Source organism: Pezoporus occidentalis, unplaced genomic scaffold (assembly GCF_034315485.1).
Source record: "Pezoporus occidentalis ecotype Australia unplaced genomic scaffold, CSIRO_AGI_Poc_V1 ctg114, whole genome shotgun sequence".
Lineage (NCBI taxonomy): Eukaryota > Metazoa > Chordata > Aves > Psittaciformes > Psittacidae > Pezoporus > Pezoporus occidentalis.
Window position 1 is genome coordinate 1019402 of NW_026912929.1, and position 20440 is coordinate 1039841.

Genomic DNA, 20440 nt, shown 5'->3' on the forward strand with positions numbered 1-20440 from the left:
CTCTTCCCACCAGCTATTCCAAGTCCCTGTGTGCCCCTGTGACTTCACACCGTGAGGGTTTCTTAGGACACTTGCTCCACCATCGTGCATCAAGGAAAACACCAACTCTGAGTACCTGCAGTGCCACGGGAGGCAGAACCCGAGAACAAGCCTGACCTGCAGACAGCCTGGTCGATGGCAACTGGTCATTCACGAGGCCAATTTCTATGCATACAAACAGTGGGTCCAGCTCTAGGGCCTCCAACACAAGAGGGACGTGAAGCTGTTGGAGTGAGTCCAGAGAATGGACCTCCTGCTAGAGCAAGGCGCTCCAAGCCCCCGTGTCCAACCTGGCCATGAATACTGCCTGGGATGGAACATTCACAACTTCCTTGGGCAGCCTGTGCCAGTGCCTCAGCACTCTCACTGTAATGAATTTATCCTTATATTTAATCTGAGTCTCCTGTTTAACACATTCCCCTTATGCTATCACCACAGTCCCTGCTGAAAAGTCCTTCCCCAGCATCCTTGTAGGGCCCCTTTTGCAGTCTTCACATTTCAATGTCCACCAATATATGCATTTACATAGAACAAAAATTCCCCCTCCCCATGTATAGCACTGAAAAGGCAGCTTACCCTTTCCACTTGTCCTTCTTTGTGCTTCAGCTTGTACACTTTCAGCTTTGGCAGGAAAGTCTCTGTGTAGTTCTTGTCTTCCATGCCTTGGAGCAGCACCCCATGGAAAGCCAGCCTGCAGGTATTTGCATGGATATCTGTATCCAGCTTGGAGCCGATCACAAGGCACAGTTTAGGACAAGTGACTGGTTTTTCAAACTCTAGCAAAGCCCACTGTTGTCTTGGGAGCTGGACTTCTCCTGACTGGTCATTCTCTTTGTTCTCGGAAGAATTTGAGTCCTTGGACAAATACACCTCTTGATAAAGATAATCTTTTTCAAAATCAAAAGCATCTTCTTGAACTTCTTTATTGAAGTCAGCAGGGGCTGGACTGAAAAACATCACTCGTCCCATAACGGTTTCATGGCCAACTGTGATATGGAACTTGGCCTTGGTCTGCAGAGTGCCTCGAAAATACTGGATTTTCTTCAGGGAAATGATTGCAGCGTGGATGGTGTGAAGTGACTCTGGGGTGCAGATCAGGCCTCGTTCTAGCAGCCTGGGATCAAACTGGGTTACGCAGATGCCCACTCTGTCACCCTGCATGGCGTAAGTCACAGGAGTATGGAACATCTGCATGGACTTGACTTTCTTTGTCACCTGTTGAGAGAGCAAGAAAGAGAAGCCATTAATCACCATCTCAGTCTATGACCTTCCATATACTTAAAGATCAACAGCTCAAAGCTTTCTTGTAAAGACTTGAATTTTCATAAATTCAGGGCTAACATCACTGTCACTAACATGGGGTTCCACCTCTTTGGATTATTATGAAGGGAAGGATACTGCCTTACTCAACCTACTAAGGATCAGCCCTTCATACCTGTCCAGTACCTTGCAGACAATTTAATCAGCCCATCTATATTTATCCTAAATGCAAACAGTTCTTCCCCTTATATTCATGGTATTTATTCTTCTGAAGTTCCCATAGACAGAGTAGAGGAGAGAAGGAGGAAATGAGAACATCACATTCAAGCCTGTTTCTTCTTTTTCCTACACGTTCTCAGTACCAGAATCATTTGTAAAAGCAGTATAGGGTACAGAATGGGGAGGGATGTGGATTAGATCACGCAAGAACCAAACTGGAATTGCATCTCCTTCAAAAGGTCAGACATGGAACCAGCAGAGAAGTGAATCAGTGAGCTGATCTGTACCCACTGGATCAAGTAACAAGAGCCAGAGCAGCTTTAAATCACGAGCTTCCTGTTTGCTGAGCAGCCCATGAACACCAGTACAGTATTTCACTCCCTTTCATTCTGACCCCAGATGACAGAGACATTTGTCCATGGTTCAAATACCCCAAATGTAGAGTTTTCTTCAAGAGACTCAAAATTCATCTTTGTTTTGTCTGGCCTTTCAAATACAAACCTGGAAGCACTGAGATACAACTGGCCCTCAGCTTTAGATTTGTTTATCCTCTGCATACCTTGTTTTCCCCATGCGTCCCCACAAGTTACACCACAGCTCTAAACTTCCACGTATTTTCTTTATCTTCACAGCAATACAAATTTCCAGTAGGGAATTTGGGCCGCATCACCGAGTCCACCGAACTACCAAGAGAATGACCTTACTCACTTTGGAGCACACTGCCCTGAGCAATAGTTCATAACTGAGAACAGCTAGGAGCAACATCTTCAACATCTGTGCATTTATCCCGAGCACTCAATTCTTGTCCTCAAAGTCGACTCTACAAAACAACTTCCATCTCATCTTGTCCATGAAAACAGTGCAAGGCCTATTTTGGCAATTCAACAGACGTTTTACTTTTCTTTGGGGGAATTATGCACTTAAAAAGAGTGGACAATATTGAGTGTAACTTTAATAAGAGACTTTATTGCGTGCAAACAATGGAGGTAAACACAGAAAACCAGTATAAAACTCGTTACAAACTTCACTAAAATTCATTCACGTTTTGTCTCCTCAAAACAGCACAAGGGAATTGATGATATCTGATCATATCAATCAAGAGCCATGTGTTGAAATCTTACATCACTTGCAAAGTGATTTGCTTCCCTGCTTAAATTTTATTTGTATAATCACATTAATGTTCCTCAAGCATTAGGTAAAGGTCTTTCAAAAGGGTGAGAAAGAAGAAGTTCATGTTTTTCAAATGCCGATTAAAAAAAACGCAAACCAGAAATCAAAAGCACCCAACCAGTTCAGCCCTTGAGATAAACAAGTGTGTTCAATAAGGCAAGAACCTGGTTTTTGAAGACCAAAGGACAAGCCCACTAAGATTTTCAAAGCAGTTAAGCATGGACTAACAGAAAACAGGATACAGAAAAACTCCACTAATGACTTTTTCCCCTGATATGTCAGAGCTTCTTTTCCTTTATTTATCCAACTTCCATTAAGTTATCAACCATATGCCATTGCTCAAAGCTTCTTTAGATAAGAAGCTAGTCATCCTGCTGGCTCCCAATGCTGCGAGTGCATCTTTCTGATAGGAAAGATGCATCAGCCCTACTTTTCCCTGTACCACTGACAAGGAACTCAAAGTTAAAATAATTAGTCTCAATAATCTATAATCAATAATCTATTAGAGAAAATACTGATTATAAAGGCAGCATTTGTCAAAGGAGTATTACTTATCTATTACAAAAAGAGACTCCAATGCAAATGGAGAGGACTACAACCAGTTTAAAACCAAGATTGTATCTCAGAGCCCAGATGCTGAGAGCAGCACCTTTAAACTTACATCCAGGAAGGATGAGGAACGGATGAATGAAGAAAGCATCATTTCAGCCCCGAGGTTTAGAAACACACCAAGAGCAAGCCTGCCTCAACCAGCACACAAACAGGAATTAAAAGTAACTAAAAAAAGCCTGAAACACAGCCTTGATAGGCATAAACTGACCATACAAGGAAGCGAAGAGCCAAATACAAGAAACCCCACCTTATTTACCCCAGCAGAAGTGCCTCCTTACAGCTGAAGAGGAAGAGCAAAGGCTCAACTGCACAAGCAGAGCACATCCCATATCCACTGCTTTTGCAAGGACTCCCTTCCTCCCAATTGCTCTTCTAAAGACCCAAATCAAGAATGAGGCATCTCCCTGCTTCCAGTATCACCTCTTGGTGGTCAGAGGATACCAAGCTACACTGCCAAAAAAACACTGCCCACTTGTCTGACAGGTACAATTTTAAGTCTTCACCTACCCCCTGCCTAAGCACACTCACTGAAACAAGCAAAGCTCCAATTCAGATCACATAAGCGCATCTGTCCAGAAATTCACTTCTAACCATGAAGAATGCCAAATCCTTTGCTTTTAACTCACATCAGACCCTCCAAATCCAACCTGCACCTCACTGTTTCCACATGAGAAAGCTGTGTGAGATGCTACCCAAACTTTCTGACACAGAAGGCCACTGGGATGGTCACGCATGACTTGCCCTTGCAGTATTGCATGGTCTTAAGATGCTCTTTGGCCTCCACTCCTTACATCTCCTCCTCTACCTGGGACTCACAAGGGGAACACCAAGGGCACCAAGCCCCATTGTGCATTTGTCTTCTCTCTGCATTGCCTCTTCCACATTTGGGTGACTATTCACATAAGGGAAGACCACATCCTCTTTTAGTCCTCTGGCCAAAAGAGCCTGAGGTAGGTAAGGAAGAGACCCCCACACTCCAAGGATGTGTGGAAGGAAGTAGAAGGCAGAAACCTACTACACATCCTTCCATCTCCAAATGACTAGAATCTCTCTGGGGTTTTTGTAATAAGAAAAAAAAGGAATCTTAAGACACAATACCCTTAAACTGAGTAGTGCTGCTTGTGCCACCTATCACTACAGGTGACAAAAGGACACCTTTTAAAAGCAGAATGTAATGCCAGTGAGTTTAGCCACCAAGTATCTAGGCAGCGAATGTCAGACCCGTAATAAAACTATGACATAGAATAAGCTTAACATTTACATTCCAATTAAAATTTCTGCAACTTATCAAAAACTGTTTCAATAAACCATTTTTCAAAGGAAATAAAAAAAAAAAAGCCCAAAAGAAGTCAAAGCCAAGGCAGATGATAGGTTACAGAAAGGCTGTCTGGAATTTTCTGCTTCCAAAAGAACTGAATTCTTTTTTTTCCCCCCAAATAGATTTAGGTTTAGAACAATAATAATACTTTTATCTGAAGACTTCAAAGTCACATACAGAAGAATGTATCACAGTAAACACAGGGTTGAGGGTTTTATAGAAGAACTTCTACTGGGTTTTTTTTTCCCTTCTTCTTTAAGAGAAATTTGTTTACTACCAGCCTTTGAAAAGCATGAAAGGGAGGAAACTATAGCGCAAGGAAGTAAAACTTTCACATGTAAGGAACATTTGGAGCTTTGTGAGAAGGCTGGTTTGGGTAGAATGTGCGACATGTAGCCCACTGCGAGTAACAGTATATCTCAAATAAAAATCAGCCCATGAATATACATAATCCAAAAGGTAATTCTCCCAATCTCTGAAATGTAATGGAGCCACTCTAGATCACTGAGGCATGAATATTTACCGTATTCAGGCTTTACTGCTCTCGATCTGGGTTCAATTTTGCAAATTAAAATGAAGGCTCTGCGGATAGAGAGATTAAAGAAGAGCATCCCAAAGCCTGCCTGCTTCCTTGGTGTGGCAGCAGTGATCTGGTTACCCTTCTGTTAGGTTATTTCTTTTGACTTAATGCAGTAGGTCAAAAGCAATCGAGAGTGGAAAGAGGAGGTCATTACTGGGTCACAACCTTGGAGTTAAAGGCTCGCTAAGGAAAACAAACAGAAAGTGAACATAAAACTGCATTTAAAAATAAAACCTGTAATGAAAAAATAATTTTTCCAGCTCTTTTCACTTCTATTCTGACAGGTCAAGAGGAAAAACAGGAACAAAGTTCTTCTTTCTCATGGAGAGAATTCTCCCGTCCCTTCTCGAAAATAAGCTCATTAACAGAAACCATGATTTATACAAAATGAAATAAAGGTGGTGACTAAGCACCGCGAGATCTGGGAGGCTTCATTTGCAGTGGCAAACGTTAACGTTCACCCTGATGATTTGTACATTTTCTAGGAAATACTTGGAATATAAATACAGCAGCACCAGTGCAATGCAGCACACGCGAGTACACCCACCAGTACAAATCAAATGACACGGTACCACTCCTAGTGAATTCCTCTTACTAACTACAACCAAAACAAAGGCTACCTCTGCTGAGAGGAGAGAAAAAGAGTTCGTTACTATCAGCCAACTTTTTAGCTTATGAAATGAGAAACAATTGGGGTATAAAACCTTTGCAGCTTTTCCTTGCGGTAGCGTTTTTTTTCCATGGCAAATAAAGAGTTTAACTGGAGCAATTCCTAAACCAAGTCATTAGATGAGTAAATTTATATCCTCTGCATTGTATGTTGTTTTCAAAATCTAAGCAGTTATGTCCAGAGTAAAAAAAAATGGATTTATCCCTATCACCTTGTCAAACGATACCGAGCTATTAAAGGAACAGAGCAGCAGGGTGCAAAGTTTGATATAGCAAACCCAAATTCTATTGCACAGATACATGGTGTAAAACAAAAATCCATTTTACAATAATGATTCTAATTAATCCATTCATAGGCAGCTGGGGGAAGAAAAGGGGAGGAAGAGCAGAGAAACAGAGGGGAAAAACTGGGGAATGACTGAAGAGACTCCTAAAACTGGAAATAAAGCCAAAGTGCAGTGTCCAGTAGCCAGCAAAACCAGCATTCACCATATTGAGATGCCATGTGATACCTTGTGAAAGAAGACATTCACACTTTTTTGCCTCTGAGCTCCATCCTGGTACCAAAGGGTTACTGCGCTCTGAACCCTTCACCAAGGGCCTTACTGAACATCTAATATTTTTCTTTCTGCTTTCTTAAAGGCCCCAGATGTGTTCTTGCAGATCAAAAGAGACCAACTTATAAAGTTAAACGAAGTCAAGGGCTTTTGTTCCAAGGCATCGTTGCTGAACTAATTATTCCTGGATGTTGTTTAATGAAATAGCGGTGCCATATATTAGACCAGTTAACAGGATGAGTTGTGTGAGTTATAGGAAAGGTCTGATCCGGGATTATAAATTTCAGGTTTTCTTCAAAGGAGATGAAACAAACTACTCAACTCCCCAGTCCTTTCTGTCACTGGAAGACTGAAATAAAGGAACCCAAAAAATGTATGAAAGCTGAAATATCATTCTACATATTTACCCTTCCCTGAATGATAGAGAACAAAAGATGGGGGAGTTCAAAATACTCCGAGGTTCTTTGAGATGGGGAAATGAAGATCTAAGTTATCCTGCCTATTCCCTGAATGCCACATAGCACAAGTGAAAATAAACATTTGTCAGGCCTTAGGAGAAGCTTCACTTTAGATGTGCACACACAAGACAGGACTCCCATCTTAAACAACCCAATGCAAATAGTTACCACAGCCATTATTAAGCATTTTTGTTATCGGGGGGGAAAAAGGGGATGGGGGGGTGTAAGAAAAGTACTTTTCCAACATCAAATTATTAGTGGAATTGGATCTTTTAGGTTATTCTGCAGCCCTCAACCGCACCAATGGTTAAATGCTTATTTAACTATACGTTTACCTTACTGAGAGAAACAAAAGACTCTCAAGATCCCTAAGGACATATCAGACTCAACTCTTCTGAACCCCTGGCTCTTACATATTCAGACGATAAACACTTCTCTTCCCTACTGATAGTCTCTTCTGTGTTTGTGTTTTACAGCCTGACACCGGCCAACCCAACACTTGACACCTAATTAACAGACCTGGGAGCTGGAGGTCCCTATATTGATCATACTAAATGGGATTAGTGGGAAATAAAAAGTTCAAAGGGTCTTGACCAAACCTGAGCAGAGCCCAGCTGTGACAGCTGCTATGAATTTGTGTACCCCGTGCCCCACGTCTGGATTAAAAGGGCTCCAGCGCACAAGAGCCCACGATAGCGGCGAGATCCCGACGGATCCCCCAACAATGTCAGGCTCTGTAGTGACTGACCGCTCCCATGTTTGCATAGGTCTTTTTGATTAAGTCCTGAAAAGGGTCCCTCACCTCTGGTACAACCAGCACTTGCAATAGATGTAGAGTTGTGACTTCTCTGCCTCCCAAGGATTAGTTAACCAGCAGTGGAAGAGCTGTCCAATTCGAACACAACCTTGGCTTGGTTCTGAAAGAATTCCTGGTACATGCTGCAAGCACACCTAGTGTATTCTGACATTGACAGCCAGGAGCTGTATTGAAATGACAGAACTCCATACTATTATCTTCTAAACACACTTTCTATTTGCCTAAACCTCTCAGCTGTCATCAGGTGAATAAATAATTCTTCCTTTTATACACACACATGCACTTTGGTGACAGTTTTGACATGATTTTCTAAACCTTTATCAAGATCCAAACAAATTACAGCTATCACCAACGTATTTCAGTATCGAGTACCTGTGCAAATTCATTTCTTATTTAAAAGACACTGCTTAATTTTCAGTATCAAATACCACAGACACCTGTAACAGAAACACGGAAAACCTCCTGAATCCCAGGAGGCAACAAGCCCATCACGCAGATGGTGCAAGTCTCACTGAAGCACAGCGACTGCTCAATAGGATTCTGCTGGTTAATGGGATAGTTACCAAAATAATCAGAATAAACTATGAACAAAACGTTATTTCCCTTTTGTTGGTGCTTTTATTCATTGATTTGGTTCAGGATTCACTCTGTCAAAATACCTTTAAAAAGAAAACTGAGGCAGATCAGCTCTGGGAGTTTATGTATCAGCGATAAGGAAACAGTCATCAGTCAGGAGGGAAAGATGGAAACCGGCTGTCAATTTAGAAATCATTTTAATCCATTATGGGTCTTTTAAAAGGAAGCTAAATGTGGTCCATGAAGGGACCTTGAAAACAGGCTCACTCAGCCTGCAACGTGCACAGGTAACAGAGGAGCCAGCACCGGAGCTGTCACACAGGTATACCTGACAGCAGATCACCAATGATGGACACTCAGTCAAAGTGAAGAATCTGCAGCTTATAGGAGAAGAGTGGGTCATTAATGCTGTCACATAAAAGTATTTCACATAGCAAAGACCAACCTTTAAACGCTTTATACAGTACTGCAACAATCCAAAACCAGACTTTCCTCCCTTTAGTTTCAGGTTTTTTTCTCTTCTATTTATGTGTATCTATGATCTCTTCTTTTGAGACCCTGGCACAGGGTGCCCAGAGAAGCTGTGGCTGCCCCATCCCTGGCAATGTTCAGGGCCAAGTTGGACACAGGGGCTTGGAGCAAGCTGCTCTAGTGGAAGGGGTCCCTGCCCATGGCAGGGGTTGGAGCTGGAGGAGCTTTAAGGTCCCTTCGACCCAAACCAGTCTGGGATTCTATGACTTCTTTCCTTGCAGACTCTTCCCCTTCCTATCCTTCAGGTCTCACCACTGCTGTGTGCTCAGTCACATCTGCTGAGATGGGCAATAACATTTCAAAGCACCACATTCGGGCTTCAAAATTAACATTCCAAGACTGAAGATTCCACGTGTCTCTTCTGTGTGCAGTCAGGGCTGGGACACAGCAACTGTCACTTCCTCACTGTCTTAAAAGCTAGGACCTTTTTTTTCTATATTCAAGTTGTCATCTAAAGTGTGCAGGCCACAGGTTCTTTGAGATGACTGGATCCAGCCCAAAGAAGCTCCTCTAACATATCCAGCATGCAAACAGTTTTCCTTATTCACCATATTATTTAGGATTTTTCTTTTTTAATCAATGTAGCTTTAAAAGTTCCATCAATTTTTATAGGGATTTCTTAGTGACCAGGTCTCATCTGCAGATTTTCGCTGTAGCCACTCACTCTCAGTGCTCTCATTCCCCATAGATACTGAGGGACTCTGTACTTCCTCAACAGCACAGAGCGGCATCATGACTTTCTCTCTTGATATATTAGAGATGTTGCATGCACTGTCTCAATTTAAAGGGATTCAGAAATGTCCAGTAAATAGTAAATATAGAAGATAACCAAACCTTGCAGTCTCACTGTTACGTGTTATCTGCAGTTTTAGGAGACTGGCCCAAGATGGAATTGGGGATGCTCTCTCCAGCCCTGGTTTTCAGGAGGGTTTTGGCACAGTTAAATGGCTCAAAAACTAAACCTATGTTTATTGGAAGTGCCTGGTTACCTTTATTTACAATGAAGGTACTGAATTAGTAAAGAGCTGATCAGATCGTTCAAAAGAAAAATGCCAATGTTGGAACACTGGCAACTCTTGCTGCTACCACCAATGGCCATCAGAGGAAATCAAGGCAGCAAGCTGGTACAACTGGCTTTAGTTTTATTATTGTCTTTCAATAGGAGGAGTGGAGGAAAGATAACTTAAACACAGCTAAGGCTGAAGATAAACAGAAAAATAAGGAAAGCTTTTAACTTGGCCAGTAAGCCAAGTTTCTAAAGTCACTATAAGGAGATGCTTGTTCTGAACCTGAGAGACATGGCTTCAAGAATTAGTACCTCAAAAATGGGGGGGGAAATGAATACATACGGTACTTCAGCGTACATTTATCCACCACTCACTCCATATTTATGTTTAATGATCCTTCAGAAGATTACATGTAGAGGATAAAGTTTTTAAAATTAAGTTAGCCACTTAACATGGACACTTTTGTGTCTTTACTAAAAGGCAACACTGCACCACTGAATATTCTCCATGCAGATAGCATCACCAAGTCTTGCATCCCCTTTGGATATAGTGTTTTGTAACTATGACACTTTATTATCCCTTTTCCTGCAAAAGGAAGGTACCACTTATTGCCCATGGGGTTTTTTATTTTATTAAAGTGGGATAAATTGCCCACGGCTTGGAAAACATCCCACCCCTTGGCTTTTCTGAGGATATTATTTAAAAGCCCAAAAGCACGTTAATACTTAACAAAAGCAGAGGGTTAGCCTATAAGAATATCGAGTCAGACATGTTATTTAAGGCAAAGGCTTATTTCATTGCTGCAGAAGGAAAACATGAAACCCCAGTGCCTCACCAGCACCACAGTAACGAAGAGGAGGTTGTAACGAATTCCAACCTAACCCTCACCAGTGGATTCCAATTACTGCGCTCATGGGAGAAGTGAAAACATTGACAAAACATAACACCATTTCTTCTGATAAAAGTGCTGAACAATGCTGCAGGAAACCGGCCACGGATGGAAGTCTGCAGAGAAAATCAGGTTCCCACTCAAACTTCACTCTTTTTGCCTTGTGAGGCTCCCCAGCACAGGAAGGGGTGAGCTCTCGCTCTACAGAGACCAGGAATAAATAAGGGATGCAAGTAAATAGCTTTGCTGTCATAAATTTCAGAAGAACCATTATTAGTTAAACTTAGTGGGCTTTGTGGTTTCGTATACATTCAGCACAAGTCATTTTTCTACAAGCCTTTGGCTCCATCTGCTGACTTTTAATATTAAAAATAATTGATGAGGCTGAAAATGTTCCTGCTTTTGGACCACTGAAGTGCTCTACATTTCTGCAGGCTTCATTCCAAAGGTATAACCAAACACCCCAAGTCTGTGGTACAGTGATTTTGTCAGTTATCTTGAAGCACCAAACACACCAACTCCAAGGAGAAGGTACCTGAGCAAGCCTGGGATGCATAAGGGGTAAAAAAAAGAGTACTGCTGGGGCCTACTAGAATCAGATTTAAGCAACAGGTTACATCTGGATGTTTGAGTTGCGGAATCACCCACCCATTAAAGCCCAAATCTGAGAAGAGAGATTCTGAGCAGACCAACACAAAGGATTGAAGATCTATAACCCAACCTTGTGAAAGCTGCGCTTAACACCTGCCTGGGCTGGTTTCAGCTTCTCCCATTCTAAAGCTCGTTGCATTTATGAACAAAAGCACGATTAAGAATATTACTCTGGGGGCTCAAAAGCCCAAATATTTGCCTGTTCCAGCCCTGATTTGTTTCTCATTATTGCAGAATTCTGATCATTATCAGAGCACTACAAACTGGATGGAATTTCCACACAAAAAATTGCACATGAGAAACACAGCTAACAGGATCTTTAAATATAGCAGGGGTAAGTCTTCAACCCCAAAAGTTATTAAATGGCCAGTGAAGGACTGAACAACTAAATCCATCATTAAATAAAAGCATCGATGATTACTGAGCTCTTGTGGCTGCAAATCATTTGAGTGGTAACTGGGATAATCAAGACATCTGACAATCTGGTTTTCTTTGTGACTTTCAGTACCTGCATTCGAAGAAACCCTAACAATTCCCTCCCCCCCCCCAAAAACCCCAGCACATTCAGCTTTCCTGTGCCATTCTCTGCACACTCTGAAAAGTACTTTCCTCTTATGTTCAGTGCAGCAGACACAGCCTCTCAAACCAAATCCCACTGGTTACAAGTGCTATGTATGGGGAAGAGTATTATTTTAACATGCCATTCATAGCTTGTTCACCAACTGCCCCAAGAGTCTTAATACTGGACTTACAAACAGGTAAAAAGCAATGGATGGAATACATTATTTTTGCAAGAGAATTTAAACACAGAAATCTTAACTATGTAAAAGCTAAGATTAAACAGAATCTGAACCAGACTCTAAAGCTCACCATTTATTACAGAGGTGGGGGAAAAAAAGCTCATCTTTGTGGCTTTGTAGAACACCACCACCACAAAAAAAAAACCAAACCACCAAAAACCCCTCTGAAATGAAAACACAAAAACCCCTCTTCAATATACAGACTCCAAAAAGCATCTTTTAAAGTCATTAAATGTTTGTAATGTCTCCTTCAGAGCTGAGACTGAAGCTAAAGCATCCACTACAAAAGCCGTTACTTTCAAAGATTGAAAATAAAACACAGGAATTCAAGTTCTGAACAAGATTCCCAAGAACTTTTAACAGCACCTGAAACATCAGGAAGATAAAAGGTTCATTTCTACATGGTCATGCTCAGATACAGGTACAGATCCCACAGATTCAAAACTAACTTCATGAACGGTTCACACTGGGGAAAATTTAACCCACGCAATTAGAGATTTAAATAGAGACATTAAGGAAAACCTGAAGACACAAACATATTTAAACCTAAGTCTAACCTGCTGCAAACTTCATGTTCCATATACTGGCTATTGCAAACCCCCAGCATGTGTATTATAAAGCACTGTGCATAATTACAACAACTTTAATCACATCAATGTATTCTGTCAAAGTCTATTTAAATCCCGACTCCGTAGAAAGCCCTGGTTGGTGTCAGGGCAGGTAGATAACACTGAACAAATGAAAGGCAGGATTAAAACTTCACTCCCGGGCTGGTCAGAAGAGACCTTTGTCCATCTGGGACAACAGCGTCACACGAAACAGAGCAGTGATACAGCATCCCATGTGTTACACTCACTGTGCCAAAAAGCCTCAACATTAGGGATTCAAAATAACATTAACTCAGCCCACGACACATTGTGGCTATCCGACGGTATGTTTTTACAACTGTTTGTAATGTACATGTCAGATGGCCTAAGTCTTTGTGACTCACACCATAACCACAAAGCTATGCCTAAACGTTAGCTGCTCTTTCTCCCCCACCCCAGGCAAGTCTGATGTGAAAGCTTCTTTGCCCATTTCTCCCCATATATGAATACTCAAAACATCTTGTTAGTATTAACTCCGTGCAACCCCCATAGACAGCAATTAGAATCACCCTTATTTGGGAGAAAAAAAAACCCAAACAACCCAACCAACAGAAGAACCAGACCTAAATTTATCACACTTTTGTTTTTCTAATAAAAATGAAAACAGGAAGCTTGGGTAAAAGAGATCCTCAAAGCTCCAAAATTAAACAAAAAAGTGATAGAATCCTCACCTTCACATTGTCATTGCTATTTTCAATAGAAAATTAGCATCATTTCTAAAACATGTTTAGCTTCCTGCCCAAAAATCCCTTAAAAAAAAAGAAAAAGAACAAAGAAAATAATCTCAGTGTTTCTAGAAATCCACCAAATCAGTTCAGCATAGAACTGCTGTAAAGGGACAGAACCTACTGAAGCCACAACTGTATTACCTCACAGCATGTTCTTGTTCCTCTGATTTCCCCTATACCTCATCTCCACAACAAACCTGAACTCTGCAAACACTTTTCCACACTCTCCCCCATAGATTTTTAGAGCAGCCTCTCCAGAAGCAGGCATCGAGCCTGTGATCACAGAACAGGCAATCACCAACATGCGCACATCACACCCCAGTGAAGGGGATTTAGAAAAGGCAGTTCAACAGCCTGAACTGATAGGATGGGCAGTGGGAGGGCAGTGAAAGGGAAGATGAAACCAAAGCAAAGACACAAGGAAAGACTTAAAAACCCCTGAACTTTGCACACTACAGAAACTGACTACAAATGTGCCTTGGGACTTCTGACAACCCCATCAGCACTCGCTGCAAGCAGGAAAAGCAGAGCCATCAGGATTTCTACCAACTCAGAGGTTTCCACCATCTTCCCACTATTTAGGGAACCGCATGCCTGAGCGATAGCAACAACAGGAAAGAAACACTGCAAATAGAAACATGTCGTAGAAAAAGCGTTCTTTTCCAATCACCACCCAACTCCAATTCTCCTCCAAAAGTTGATATGAAATAGTCCGGAGTGGATTTGGGGTTTTACTTTCACAACGATTTGAATATTTCTTTGCATTTAGAATAAACTGGTGTTTTGTGTTGACCCAAAGCCAAACTGGGCACTTCTCTTGGTCTTACTGAGCATTCATTTCAATCCTTTACTAAAAATACGTATTTTCAGGTTTCCCCTTACAACCCCCCTGTTCTGTGGTTTTGGCTTTTCCACTGTTTGTGGTATACCTGCATATTCTTCACTCCCTGAACGCTTCAAATTATTGCCAACTAATCTCCACCAAGCAGGATCAATGTCTTCAGTGAGGCCAAGAAAATACCACATCAGTAACACCCATCATTCAAACTGAACTGATTTAGAATAGCAATTCCTTTTCTAAACCACCATTGAACTTACTGCAGTCCTACAAACTAGGTGCTGCAGGTAAGACATCCTCTTCCAGGGATGGTTAGCATAAAATTCATTATATAAATATTATATTAAGATAAAGCAACTACAACATATCTGAAACAAGGGAAAAGCGGTTAGATGAATACTAAAAAAGAGCAGAAATACTTTAAGAGGTTCCAAAACCTCACACAAAACTTAAGTGACAAACTTCAGAACCATTTTCAGCACCTCCATCTCTTCTGCTAAAGAAATAAAATGATGCCTATGTATGACCACATCATTGCTTCCAATGGATTCAACTGCTCTCATGGCTGATTTCTGCCACCTGGATCAAACAAGGAGCAATGCATCTCTGCCCTTCTTTTGCTAATCTATTATGCACTTTCTCTACAGAATAGAACTTAAAAGCAGGTTGTCTAGACCAAAGACAGCTCAATTACTAAATTAATTTCCACAAACGCCTGATAGATTTTAAGTCTACCATTTAAGCATTTAAAGATGTATCTGCTACAGGAGCCCTCTAAAAAGGCTATTTGACCTTTCCTTCTGATTTCTAAAGTGTGAAACGTTTATTCTTGATTATTTATTCATTAGAGGAAAAAGAGGAGCCAACTGCATTTTATGGTACACGCTTTCAAGCTCATCTTTACAAGCATGAAGAGCCTGGGAGTTCGTAGTTTTCACTTCAGACAGTTGTGAATGAAAATCTGTATCTCGGCATTTATATCGTGTTCATCACATCACTATCTGGGCTGCTCACATAATGGTATTATTCCAGCTGGTCCTGTAAATATTGGTTCTCTCTAGTATTACTCTTTCATTTCAAACCACACCAGCTATTACAATACAAAGTCATGGGAATCCTCTCATGAGGAGATGTAGCTTGCGTTTAGCCTCTACAATAGGCGATTGTCACAGGCGTGGGACAACACAGTCGGGTGATAGAGTATATAATAATCTTATTATATATTTCTTTTCTAATATACCAACTCTGGATTCCCAGGCACTTCTGCACTAATCCATTTTCATCTGTCTTTTGGTCAATTTTAGAAGTTTCAACAGCCTTGGTTAAATAATATTGTCCATATTCACATCCTTTTTTTGCCAGTGCCCGGATCTGAGCAGAACATTATAATACACGGACCATAGCCGAGTTAATGCAGCCCTTGAATTGCTCTGCTGCTTAGAAGCCTGATCAAGTGAGGAATTGTACTGTCTACGGATGACCAAGGAAGAACAAAAAGTGACATTCCCTTCCTTCGTTCTGGTTACTGACATTTTGCCAAAGCCTCCAGCACTTGAACGTCAATATTTAAAACGTGATAGTTACTCACTGCCCCAACTCAGCCTGCTCATACTAAAGTTACATTCAGAGCAGGAATGCAGTGTCAAAGCTGTGTTTACCATCCAGGAGGCTACCTTTCCCATTGCTATTCAAGCGTTCCTGCTCAGATGGTATGCGTACGTGCATGTGGGGCTGGTTCCAACTGAGCTGGGTTAAGAACAATTCTACCTGATAAATTAGAAGAAATAAAAATGAAGTTAACGAGCTGGCAGCAGCAGCGATGCTAAAGCAAACAAGTTCTGCAAACACAAACCAGCCACCCTTTGCTTTGGAAAGTTATCATAAAGATTAACCAAAAAGACGTTTAGATGAAAGTTTGTGATGGTTACAGCAATATCCATTAACTTCATTTCAAACTAACCTTGGACCCCAGCATACACAAACTCAAGAATCACAGGACGGCTTAATCAGGTCTTGTCCTTTGTCTCATCAGACCCGCTTCAGCTTCAGCCTATACAAACAAGGTCAAAAATTCCATCCCAAGGTATCTCTGCACTCCCTGCTATTGAAGACAAAATCATCTGCACGGCCATAGCATAACATGCACACTGATGCACGCATCATACCTCGTGCATCAACCATGGCCAGGCAGCATTGCAGAGAACCTAGGGTGTGCCATTAGCAACACTGAACATCCAACAACACTGCATTTCCATGCAGAGCCGGGGTCCCAAACAGTCGTGTAAAGATGGGTTAAGCGCACAGAAGCAATGCAGAAATTACATACAATTCTGCTCCTTTTCAGATCCACTATATCAAGAAACTAGTACACTTTGAGTAACACCTCTCATCCATTAGAAGGTAACCTGCACCCCAATGCCTCTAGCCCACAGGGAGCAGAGGGTACATCTAGAGCTGTAGATGCATTTTAGTATTTGAAGAGTTAAGCGGCCAGTACTGCCTAGGCCACTTTTCTGCCTACAGAGATCACATTAGACACACAAGCTCCAAAAATACAGTGTATGGTTTGGATTAGCACTGCTCAGGTTGGCTGCGCTCCCCTGGCCTCCCTCCCTCCTGTTCTGACCAAGCAGAAAACATTTAAAACCCCCATAATGTATCTCCGGCTCCCTTTCTAGTATGTATTATCCCTGGTCCTGAATAAAACAAACCTTAACATACCAAGTCCTTTATCTTGCTCCCTCCTTTTACATGATCCTTAACAAAAAAATAGCAAGTGATATGACCTAAACCACTGTACTTCAGTAACAGGGAGTGACAGAACAGCAGCATACTAATCTCTTCCTGAGAGTTTTTATTCCTGGAGCCTTTTTAAAGTTAACAGGATTTTTCTTCTTTTTAAAACAAAATTAAACTGGATCCTGTTCTTTGGGGTTTTATTTCAGAGGGCACAGTGTTGGCTTGTTTGGGGTTTTTTTATAAGATGTGAACTAAAACAGGAATAAAGAAACAAACCAAAACAAACCCCAGCCCACACAGTAAAAAGCTACAACCCCATACACTGAAAATGAGGGAACTGATTTTTAGAAGGAGCTCAGCATCTGCTGCTCTTATTCCCTCAAGAGACCAAAGCCAAAAAAGATTTGAGCTGTTCTTACTGCCAGATCTAAATTTCATTCCAAGGGCACTGGATCAGGTCTTTAATCCTTTACTTAACCACAAAGAACTGTGCTGAGGAGTTTAGTTCTTCCAAAACAACTGATAACATCCTGGATGTTGGAAGCAGAGTGCTTGCCTGTGTCAGCCAAATCCTGCGTGTTCTGCTTTTAAGTGCCACAGCAGATGCAAAACTCGTAGGATTCTCACTGATGTTTTCTAGGAAAGGAGAAAATCTCCAACACACACAAGCCCTGCTTAAGAAGTGGTAAAGAATTAAAGAAACAGTTTCATACTTGCACTGAATTAAACCGCATACACAACATGATGTGTATATGCTTCATTTACTGATTCAGGATCTAAGATTCTTGTATATTATCACATTTTAACACATATTACAAAATGCCTTTTCACAGTTTTATCAGTTACATCTCATTGATTCTCCCTTCAACCCGATTTCCTGAAGTGCCCTTTTTCACCTCATTTCAATGAACGGAAAATTCTCACACATTGTGAGGCAGCAGATGAGCCCCAGCATTTGGAAAACCTTTTGTATCAGCACTGGGCAAGAAAAATCCAAGCAGCATTCGCTTATTAAGATGTTATTTTTCCAAAAAGAAAAGTGCAAAACCCAGTCAAGATACCCTGGCATTTGGAGGGGTGTACTATGAGAGCCAAAGAACTCCAAATCATAGTGGTAAGGACTGATTTAAGATTTCACCATGGAACTGTCCCTGCCCATAGCAGAGAGGGGGGTGGAACTGGATGATCTTAAGGTCCTTTCCAACCCTAACTATTCTATGATTCTAAGTGTCTTTGTGATCCAGTTTAGCATCATTTGATCCAATTTTGTTTTCTGAGATTTAAATGTCCTCTGACAAGACTTAACCATGCAACTGATTGCTGAGTCCTTAAATATGCTGACATTAGTTCTTACTACATGTATATATACTAAAGCTCATTCATCAAGGGTCTTGGGATAGGCTGAAGGACTCACATGGGCAAAAGATGATCTCTCTGTTACAACTTTAATAGCTGTGGTGGTTTAAGGAAATAGTCTTGTAAATACTGTTTGGGTTATTTATCAGACACCAGAGGATCTTTTTGTTGGATGAGCCATAAAAAGTACAGAATGCTTGCCAAAAAACAGACCGAGGTTATCTAGCCAACAAAGAAGCTTTAAAAACAGAAATCTCGTATCATGGAAGTGTATGAAGCCAGGAAGCTTTCTCAGTACCACACTTACAAAACAAGGCTTCTATAAAAGTTCATAAAGTCAACAGAATCTGACAGCAAATAGGCCCTCGCCAAGACAGAATTCACTACTGGCTTAAACTGACACTCATTTACCAGGAGACTTGACTAGATAAACAGGGGCAGGTATCCCTCATTTTCCATATTTGATGTCTCAGATGACCTCTTGAAAGCGCATCAGCTACTGGATATCTGGATAACTGCTCTCCAAGCACAAGAGCAGCGTTTCTTAACCACGCTTGCAACTTCTGAGATTTAAACATTCCACGTTAATAATGATGGCAGTTGCCTACTGCAAACCTCAGGGATGCAGAAGTTTGGACAGAATACAAATACTCATCTCCTCCTTTGGGTTGAATAGATAGGAGCTTGAATATAAAGCAAGAAGAAAGTTTCTACTTCTTACAAGCCCAGGAAGAACCAATAATGATCGGGGCACTTGGCTGCCATGTACCTACAGCATTCGATCACAGGTAAGGCAATGCTGAGTCAACACTTTCTGGGTGACCAGATTTATATCCACTACTGTGTACATCTGTCTCTGCCTCCTCACTCCATTCAGACTTGACCTCTTCTACAACCTTTCACACCTCTTTAGACAGAGAATGACTCCTATTAACCAACCTGGCACATTTTCTGTGCCCTAAAACATCTCTAAAGGAATATTAACATATTACCTGGTTTACCCAATCCTCTAGCAGTTCTAGTGTGCTTGCGAATTGCAATCCAACACTGGAATCACTAACAGTGGGCAGAAGGGAGACCATAGACCACACAACATTTTGCACTATTCATCACACAAGGATTGAGACAGTCAGTGTTCAGAACTAAACTCCTGGTTCTTGCCTGTTTTTTTGCCTTCTAAGTAGCTGATGTTCTTAAGCTGTAATTTCTTTTTCAGCTGGATAGAGGAGAGAAAGACGTTTCTTCCCCACTGAAAACAACACTTTCCTGTCTCAGTTAAACCATGCTGTAAAAAGACAAAGCAGCACTAGAATTTGACAAACATACATTAAATTCCCTAAACAAAATATATTTAAATATCTTGAAGTGATTACCCCAAACCTATCCATAAAATAAAACGGATCTATATTGAAAAAACTATTGATTATTCAAACTCCAGGAACTTCTATAAAGCAAAAACAGAAATGTCAGGAGTTGTTACAGTTTATAAACTGCAAGACTGTAGAGATTGAAAGACCCCTGCAATAATCTTAAAGGACATTCAGAATTCTGCCAACACGACATTTTTGCTGCAGAAATCCTGGGTTCATGCTCTTCAAGGTGGATTTCAAGTGCCAGGGAGCAAATAGCACTAACTCAATTGGATAGCGAACTGTTTGCTCTGTCAAAGCTTTTTGCCAAACACATATATATAATTTTTCTTTTCGCTATATGGATAATCAACCCCAGATGGCAATTTACATAGGCAAGAGCATAAAGGAATCCGTGCACTGCTGGTGCTCTCAGCCTCAATCAGAGCGAGCTCGGGCGTTTGAGAATGTCACTGTTTATTTTTAATTGCTGTGTCCCTCCTTTGTGCAGGTTCAAGCGGTCAAAGATGTCGAAGTCCATTAGGAGAACTGGGAGGTGATGCCACTTCATTTGGGGAGAGGGTTCTTCAAATGGAAAAAGCAGCTGGTTTGTAATGTCCCTAAATGCCC

General features: G+C 41.2%; 1 protein-coding gene across 1 annotated transcript in view; it reads right to left on the minus strand.

Moving 5' to 3' along the window:
* EEFSEC (eukaryotic elongation factor, selenocysteine-tRNA specific) overlaps positions 1–20440 on the minus strand; it is a 102613-nt gene that overhangs the window by 45241 nt on the left and 36932 nt on the right. The window contains exon 5 of the mRNA XM_062636660.1: positions 616–1254. Within this exon, the coding sequence (XP_062492644.1) occupies positions 616–1254 (639 nt within the window). The remainder of the gene's footprint in view (positions 1–615; positions 1255–20440) is intronic.